A 9,339-nucleotide genomic window follows, 5' to 3' on the forward strand; every position below is an offset into this window, starting at 1 on the left:
CTCTCTCTCGAGCGGGAAAGGGCCGATGGAACTCCTTGCGCCAGGACGACAGCAGCCCCGACGTGCATAAGCTAAGCAAAATCCCTTATTTTGGCTTCTGATCCCTTATTTTTGAGGCTGTTGGTCCCTTATTTTCAAATCTGTAAGTTGACAGCTGTGGTTGGGTGGGGTGCAGGAAGAACGACACTTGTGGTTATTTATTTCATGAAGTTTTTGCACCATTTGATTGCAAAACAACGACAAGAAGGCCTTACAAATGTGGAATGGGCATCATGGGGCAGCTGAAATAGTGCCAGCTCTGCTGATTAATGGTTAGGGTTTTAAGAGCTGTAGGTTGTGGCCAGGGATGGGTGCTGGGTTTGGAAAGACAGGAGACTGTTCCGCTGTGGTCCTCCCAGGTCTAGAATGCATCACACCGTGGCCTTCTGTGTCTTTTGCAGGTGAAAGCACAGCTGCCCAAGGTCCAGAAGCGGCCTCAGATGCTAGAAGACCACCTGGAGACCACCTTCTGGCAGCTGTGGACAGGTGCAGATCTGGATCCCAATAGAAGAGCGAGTCTGGACGAACCTCTTCCACCCATCAAGAGATTTTCACTACCGTATAAACCAGAGAAGCCCGTCTTGCCTCTTAAGGAGGAGGAAATATCTGCACCCTCTTCTCTGGAGGATTGTGTTTGTGATGCTTTGGCAGACCAGCTCTCAGCAGACCAGCTGGAAGACGTTCCTGAAGGCCAGTCTTCGCTAGCTGACTTAGTGTTTGGAAATGTTGCGTCCACTCAACCTCCTGTGGAGCAGCTCCCACCTGAACCTCTCCCACCAGAAGAGAATCTGCCTGAACCCAGCCCTCTGACCACAGCTCCTTCAAAGGGACAAGACTTGCCCAAGAGGCCTCAGTTCATCTCATTGTCTTTGCCGGGGCAGGACCACGGTGCGCCTGTCCCTCCTCCCAACTCACCTTTGCCTTTGCAAGAGCAGGGTCTCTCCGAAGGTCCTCCAGCAGAACCAGATCAGCTGAGGCCGTTCCCACCCCGCAGCTCGCTTCTGCCAGGACAAAGTAGATCAGAACCTCTTCCACCAGCTCATTCTCCCGCAGGGGAGCAGGACTTGTCCGGGTCTCCAGCCAGATCCCTGTCGGTGGGACAGGGCTTTCCTGATTCCTCTCCACCAGCTGGACCGCCGGCAGTGGAGGGTGATCACCCGGAACCCATCCCACCAGCCAGCTCAGCTCCCCAAGGACCGGATTTGCCAGAACTTGTCCCAGCTACTAGATTAACCTCCGCAGGTCCACCGGAGATTCTCCTGCCAACCACTTCTCCTGCAGAAGGTCAAGATCAGGTGGAGCCAACTCTGCCACACAGTTCAGCTTCCGAAAGTTTGCCTGGACCTGCTCCACCACACTTGTCTGGGACTCTCCTGCCGACCACTCCTCCTCCAGAAGGGCAAGATCAGGTGGAGCCCTCTCAGGACCTGGCAGAACCCATCTCTCCATCGATGCCCCGCTTGGAGGAACCAGCTCCCTCTGAGCCCGTTCCACCACCTGGATCCCCTCCAGCAGAACAAGATCACCTGGAACCTGCTCCACTGCCCAGCTCACCTGCACAAGAGCAGATTCCGCCAGAGCCCGTTCCACCACCTGGATCCCCTCCAGGGGAGCAAGACTCGGCCCAGCCAAGCCCTCCTTCAGCTGAACGGAATCTTTCTTGGACTTCGCAACCAACCGGATCCCCTCCAGGAGGGCAGGATCATCTGGAACCCGTTCCACCGGCCACCTCACCGGTCCAAGAACCCGACCGATCAGGTTCCGAGCCCCAAGATGGATCAGAGGAAGAGGAGTTTTCAGAATCTCGACCAGCGAGCTTAACTTCTGTGGAATGTGGCCTGTCTGGGTCGTCTTCTAGGGAGCTTTACATGCTCTTTGCCAAAGTCCACTCGAGCACGAAGCCTATTTTTGAAACATATGATAGTCTTTCTAGTGAGGGAGAGGTGTTTAGCGGCAGCGGGGAGTTCGTAGAGGCAGAGGAAACAGAATCCATTTTCATGACGCAGGTATGTCAGCTGGCAGTACGCCATGGTACCTAAGCAAGAAATGTTTACCAGTGAAGCCATTCTAGAATCCCAACCTGTAGTTTACACTAGACAATGTATCGTCCCAAAACCGGTTTGAAGTCCATATTGCAGGCATCTCCAAACTCGGCCCTATAGATGTTTTGGGACTACATATACATATCAAATAGTCCAAATAGGTACCCCTGCCCGTACGGGCCAGTCGTGTCCGACTCTAGGGTTGTGCGCCCATCTCACTTAAGAGGCCGGGGGCCAGCGCTGTCCGGAGACACTTCCAGGTCACGTGGCCAGCGTGACGAAGCTGCTCTGGCGAGCCTGCACCAGCGCAGCACACGGAAACGCCGTTTACCTTCCCGCTATAAAGCGGTACCTATTTATCTACTTGCACTTAGGGGTGATTTCGAACTGCTAGGTGGGCAGGAGCTGGGACCGTAAGACGGGAGCTCACCCCGCCGCGGGGATTCGAACCGCCGACCATATGATCGGCAAGCCCTAGGCACTGAGGTTTTACCCACAGCGCCACCCGCGTCCCTCTAGTCCAAATATTCTGCCTAAATTATTTAAAAAAAATTGTTGGGACTTCCCATGCTTCACGTTTGGGGGGGGGGGTCTGATCATCTCATATCTCTGCTGCCTTGAATAGTCTTTCCAATAGTTCCCTTAAATCTTCCTGTTGTTAACCTTCCTTCTTTCATGGCCTCTGAGTTGTTTCCACAAGCGAGTTGAAATAAGCAATGATATGTTTCTGTGTGGGCTTTGTGTATGACTCTCACATACCTCCATTTCTGCCTTGGGTCTGAAGGTGGACGAGGAGTCTGGTCCCTTGCCGAAGATTGAAAGGGTGGCATCCCCACGTAAGATGTCAGGCAAAGGAAAAAGGCAAGCCCAGCCAGTCCCCGAAAAATACAAGGGTTATGAAGAGCTGCTCGGCGGAGACCCTGGCGTGGATTTCGTTGACCCAGTGGGTGAGTTGACCTGGGACTGCTGGAAATGTCAAGTGCAGGCTTTGACCTTCCTTGTTCCAGTTGACAAAAGGATCTTGGCTGGGGCCCATGGTTGAACTTTCCTCTCCCATCACACAGAGAGCTACCATCTAACTTTTGCAAAGGTCCATCTGTCTCTGCATTGTCTACACTGCATGGGCCCTCAAGATTCACCTAGTCTATGTACTCACGTTTTTAAAAATGCACATCTATTTCTTGAAGTCACTCTGTACTCTCTGCATTGATCTGTGTTTCGGGTGCTGCGTTGCTGTGTGTAAAATGAAGCTCTGTGGTCCCCGTAAATCTAAAATGGTAAATCTAAAATCTAGAATGGTAAATCTAAAAACAACTACAGTGGTGCCTCGGCTTTCGGACGTCTCCGTTGATGAACATTTCGGTTTTTTAACGCCGTAAACCTGCAAGTAAACGCTTCGGCTTTCAAACACGCCTCGGAAGTCGAACATCGAATTTTCCGTATTGTGTTTTCGGTTTTCGAATGTTTCAGAACTCGAATGGTCTTCCGGACCGTTTGACAACCGAGCTGTATATACCACTGTATATACCACTGTATAACTTCCCCCCTTTTTGGATAAAGTGGATTACATTTGCAGGCCTCTTCAGAGTGGATTAAGCCTCCCCAATTGCAGAGGAGAGAAGGTTCAGGGCTTTCTGTTGGGGGAGTAAAAGGGATTCATTTCCCTTCATAATCTTGTATGGGGAGGGGGGAGCAGGGGGTCAGTCGTCTTTTGCTCTTTCCCACCCTAACATAATTCAGAAATAGATGGGTGGTGTATCTTATTGCTTGTTGCTTATTTTAAAGAGCTTTGTGGTGTCGTGGTGGAATTTATTTTCTAGTTGGATTCCTGAGACATCTTCCAAACAGGGTTTACGTTAACATGGTTCCCACCCCCAATTTCCCCTCTGCTCCCGTTTTTATTTCATCCAGGAATACAGCAAAATGTCCAAGCTCTGGAGAAGGCGCTCCGATACCCCCGTGTGTACCGCGAGTCAAAGGCCAGGCTGGACAGCTACCAGAAGCCTTATGTGCCTGCAGAGAAAAAGGTACTGTATTTTTCGCTCCATAAGACACACCAGACCATAAGACGCACCTAGTTTTTAGAGGAGGAAAGGGGAAAACCCCCGTTTTTTTTGAGGATCAGCTCAAAGTTGTGCAGCTTCTTTTGCAAAGGGGAAAAGCCCCCTTTTTTTGAGGATCAGCTCAAAGTTGTGCAGCTTACTTTGCAAAGGGAAAAAAATCTTGTTTTTATGGGGTTCAACTCACAGTTCTGCAGCTTCTTTAGGAAAGGAAAGGGTGCCGTTTCTACTGTTTCCAGACAGATAATCTAATCAGCCAGTCTCTTGTCGCTGGGGAAACAAACAGCCTCCGTACGCAGAACATTCAAGAATGGAGGCCTGGGCAAGGGCCGGGGCAGGAAAGGGAGCCAGCGATCAACCACACATCACTCCATAAGATGCACATACATTCCCCCTTACTTTTTAGGAGGAAAAAGGTGCGTCTTATAGAGCGAAAAATACGGTAAATGGTATCTAGGGAAGTAAAACTCTTGCCTCTAGACCTGGGAGGTTGGAGCTCAAAGTTCTGCTCAGGGGAGGGGTGTTTGGCAAACGGTTCCCTCTGTGCCTCAGTCCCCTATCTGTAAAATGGGAAGATAAAAAGGGGGGCGTGATGTCGAATGAACAAGCACATCAAGAAAGCGCTTTGTGAAATACTTTGCAAAATATCGATGCTAAATTGTACTGGGGTCACCCTCTAGATTAGTGACTTCCAAACTTTTCGGAGCCACCCCCCTTTAGGTTCCGTAAACTCACTGCCCGTCTCCATTACTGTACCCTATAAAAAGCAATATGCAGAATAGCACCAAGGAAGATGACAACAGAGGTGGATTTAGCGGGACACAACCGGATCAGGGACACCACAACTATCATGTAGAATGGAAGGCGGGGGGAGGCACAGATTTTTGCGCTGCTCTGGTTTCTCCAGAAGCGGCTTAGTCCTGCTGGCCACATGACCCGGAAAAACTGTCTGCGGACAAACGCTGGCTCTCTTGGCCTGAAGGTGAGATGAGCTCCGCAACCCCAGAGTCGTTCGTGACTGGACTTAACTGTCAGGGGTCCTTTACCTTTATTTATACCTCGGTAGGCAATCCCCAGCAAAAGGTTGCAGCGTGGAGCGTGAAGGGCTGGCAGACAGACACAACACCCTCCAGGATGCTCATTTGCATTCCTCCCTCCTCTCCTGTCTCCCCCCCCCCGGAAAAAAGCAGACACTGGGCATTCCGTGGCCCCTGAGCATGCTCAGTCCTCATCCAGCTGCCTTATTGTTTTTTAGCACTCCCCCCCGCACCATTTTGGCTATACAGTGGTAGCTCGGGTTAAGTACAGTGGTGCCCCGCAAGACGAATGCCTCGCAAGATGGAAAACTCGCTAGACGAAAGAGTTTTCCGTTTTGGAGGTGCTTCACAAAACGAATTTCCTATGGGCTTGCTTCGCAAGACAACAATGTCTTGCGAGTTCCTGCTGGTCCCCCCCCTTTTTCTAAGCCGCTAAGCTGCTTATCAGCTGATCTAAAAGCTGCTAATAGCGCTAATCCGCTAATCCTTCAATGGGCTTGCTTCGCAAGACGAAAAAACCGCTAGACGAAGAGAATCACAGAACGGATTCTTTTCGTCTTGCGAGGCACCACTGTACTTAATTCATTCTGGAGGTCCGTTCTTAACCTGAAGCACCACTTTAGCTAATGGGGCCTCCTGCTGCTTCCACGCTGCCAGAACACAATTTATGTTCTCATCCTGAAGCAAAGTTCTTAACCCGAGGTACTATTTCTGGGTTAGCGGAGTCTGTAGCCTGAAGCGTCTGTAAGCTGAAGCGTCTGTAACCTGAGGTACCACTGTATAAGGATCGGCCCACACTCCTGAGCATCACCAATAGAGGGAACGGTAAGTAAAGATGCGGGGATTGTGCGCGGCCTTCTCATTTTGATCCGCTTTCTGTGCAGGCCTTGAGTGTCCGTCCGCCACCAGCTGAAAAGACCCGGCTGCAGAAGCTGGAAGAAATCCTCCTGAAGATGCGCAACCCCACAAATATCATACAGATGCCGCTAGGTATTTATTTATTTCATAAAATTAACGCACCACTTGCTTGCAGAAAGAAAGGAGAAACCTCTGAGCAGATTACAAACAAGGTAATGCAACGAACGGATCAGTGAGAAAAATTAAGAAAAATGAGCAACACTTAGTTCTGTTGGTGGGGGACGTGGGGGACGCTGTGGTCTAAACCACTGAACCTCTTGGACTTGCCGATCAGAAGGTCGGCGGTTCAAATCCCTGCAACGGAGTGAGCTCCCGTTGCTCTCTCCCAGCTCCTGCCAACCTAGCAGTTCGAAAGCACGTAAAATGTGCAAGTAGATCAATAGGTACCGCTCTGGTGGGAAGGTAAACAGCATTTCCGTGCGCTGCTCTGGTTTCACCAGAAGTGGCTTAGTCATGCTGGCCACATGACCCGGAAAAAACTGCGGACAAACACTGGCTCCCTCGGCCAGTAAAGCTAGATCAGCGTCGCAACCCCAGAGTCATTCGTGACTGGACTTAACTGTCAGTGGTCCTTTACCTTTACCTTTTTTAGCTCTGTTGGTTAGAAGGTGGTGCTGAGAATGCCAGGGTTGCAGGTTCGATCCCCGTTTGGGGTAGCTGCCCTTTCCTGCTTTGCAGGGAGGTTGGACTGAATGACCCTCAGGGTCCCTTCCAACTCCATGATTCTATGAAACCTTCTGAAAAGTTAAAACAAAAATAGACTAAGACTCACTCACACAGCAACGCTAGCCTGTTTTCCATCTAACCTCCCTTGCTCCTCTCTCGCAGCTGGCAGAAGAAGAATACAGTGGTACCTCGGGTTAAGTACTTAATTCATTCCAGAGGTCCGTTCTTAACCTGAAACCGTTCTTAACCTGAAGCACCACTTTAGCTAATGGGGCCTCCTGCTGCCGCTGCGCTACCAGAGCACAATTTCTGTTCTCATCCTGAAACAAAGTTCTTAACCCGAGGTACTATTTCTGGGTTAGCGGAGTCTGTAACTTGAAGCGTCTGTAACCTGAAGCGTCTGTAACACAAGGTACCACTGTACATGATGCAAATGCAATGAAAAATAGACCTGCCTGCCTGCAGTTTGGTTCTGTTAATAAGAACACCAGAGCCTGCTGGTCTGGGCCAATGGCCCATCTAATGGAAAATCCTGTTCTCACAGTGGCCAACCAGATGCCTGTGGGAAACTGGCAAGCAGGATCCGACCACAAGGGCCCTCTCCCCTGCTGTGGTTTCCAGCAACTGGGATTCAGAAGCATCACTGCCTCCAGCTGTGGAAGCAGAGGAGAGCCATTGAGGCTGGGAGCCAATAGCTCTCCATGCATTTGTATAATCATCCCCCAAAGCCATCCCAGTTGGTGGCCATCATTACCTCCTGTGGGAGTTCCAAAGTTTAGCCATGCGCGGCATGAAGAGGCCTTCTTTCCTTTTTTCCCATAAATTTTTATTCATATTTGCACATATATACAGGAAAAACATAAACAAAAAATCCACCACATACCTTATACAAATTATATCCACTTCACAAATCATAAATAAAATACATAACTGAGTTAGTCTCAACTGAGCCTTGGACTTCCCTCCACTCCTTTGGTATGTATCGAATAAATTATATAGTCGCGTACTTTTTAACTCTTTTACATAGGCCTTTCCCGCTGTTAGAGTTATTTCAACCCCGCCAGTGTCACCTGAACTTTAGATTCCATATACATTAAATATTTCTTCCAATTATCATGAAATTTCTGTTCGTCTTGGTCCCTTAATCTTCCTGATATTCTCTCAAGCTCAGCATAATTTATCATTTTAACCTGCCACTCACTTATGTTGGGTATTACTTCTAATTTCCAATTTTGTGCTAACATAGTTCTTGCAGCTGTCGTGGCATATAGAAACAAGATCTTATCTTCTTTTTTAATTTCTTTACCAACCATTCCTAACAAAAAAGCTTCTGGCTTTTTGGGAAATGTATATTTCAAGATTTTTTAAAGTTCATTATAGACCAATTCCCAAAAGCCTCTCACTTTGCAACACGACCACCACATATGGTATAGAGGTCACCTTCTACCTCTCTACATTTCCAGCATCTTTTATCCTTCAACTTCTAGATCTTGGCTAATTTCACTGGTGTATGGTACCACCTGTAGATCATTTTCCACAGGTTTTCCTTTAGTGAAGAGGCCCTTTCTTTCCTGTGTGCTTTGCAGTGTGCATCCTGCGGAGGAAGAAGGACAACTGGCGCGAGTACCGGCAGGCCCTGGCGATGCTGAAGGAGTTCCGGAAGGAGTATAAAGCGGCCGTGGCCAGCTGCAACAAGCAGGTCGAGTCCAAAGCCATTAGTAAGAAGGGTACCAGCGCAGAGGAGACGAGTCAAAACTTGATGCTCGAGGGTCTCCTGGAGGCCGAGGTGGGTGGGCAGCCGCTTGAAGAATCCTCGGTCCCTACGGAGGAGAAAGGATTTTCTCCATCCAATCCGAAGAAAGCTCATTTTAAACCGGACTGCTGAAGAACCTCCTCTTTTTACAAGACATAGAGCTATTTGCTGTTATTTTCCGAAGAGCCCCTTGTCCTAGGAGGCCATAGTGGTGTAACTAGCAACCATAGGAACGGAGGTTACCTACTTCCAAAACCCTCTGCGAAGGTTTGACCCGCTCAGGGTTACAGGCTAAGAGTAGTTCAGGCTCCACTTCAGTGCAGATGTTCAGAAGCGCAACAGAAAACCGACGGGAACCGCTAGGCGCACTCCGAAAGGCTGTTTCAGGATGCAGTTCCCATCTAAATCATGAGACTTGAACCCGGGCAGCCGCCGCAAAAGCAGTGAAATAAATGTGTCATGGTGGGCCTCCGGTTTTATCAAATGACTACGGCCTAAGTCCCCCCTTTTACAATTGCTCAGATGGAAGAACCTTGGTAGAATCTGTTGGGAGAGGGAAAGAAGTCATGCCAAGACAGCTTTCCATAGAAGCAATGACTGGCACAGAAAGGCTTTGTCACACTTCCAGTGCCTTATTGTAAAACCCCAATTGCCCATGTAGTTTGCTAGACATTTCCCCACTTCCCTTCTGCTTGTCCCAAACCAGGGGTGTCGGTAAAAGGGCATGTTGTCCCTTGCACACTTCTTTTGCTTTGCAGGTTTAAATTGCTCCCGACACCTCACGACCGCTTGCCCTGACTCTTTCCCCTTAGGCTGTGGCTCTA

General features: G+C 49.4%; 1 protein-coding gene across 2 annotated transcripts in view; it reads left to right on the plus strand.

The window, feature by feature from the left end:
* Window positions 1-8,983, plus strand: part of XRRA1 (X-ray radiation resistance associated 1) — a 38,080-nt gene extending 29,097 nt beyond the window's left edge. For both annotated transcript variants that reach the window (XM_083499269.1, XM_083499270.1), the window contains 5 exons: window positions 441-2,045; window positions 2,866-3,028; window positions 3,993-4,108; window positions 6,063-6,168; window positions 8,349-8,983. In XM_083499269.1, the coding sequence (XP_083355395.1) occupies window positions 441-2,045; window positions 2,866-3,028; window positions 3,993-4,108; window positions 6,063-6,168; window positions 8,349-8,647 (2,289 nt within the window). In that variant the 3' untranslated portion in view covers window positions 8,648-8,983. The remainder of the gene's footprint in view (window positions 1-440; window positions 2,046-2,865; window positions 3,029-3,992; window positions 4,109-6,062; window positions 6,169-8,348) is intronic.
* Window positions 8,984-9,339: the final 356 nt, after the last annotated feature.

This window comes from Podarcis liolepis (assembly GCF_965112155.1).
Source record: "Podarcis liolepis genome assembly, chromosome: 4".
NCBI classification, from domain to species: Eukaryota; Metazoa; Chordata; class Lepidosauria; order Squamata; family Lacertidae; genus Podarcis; species Podarcis liolepis.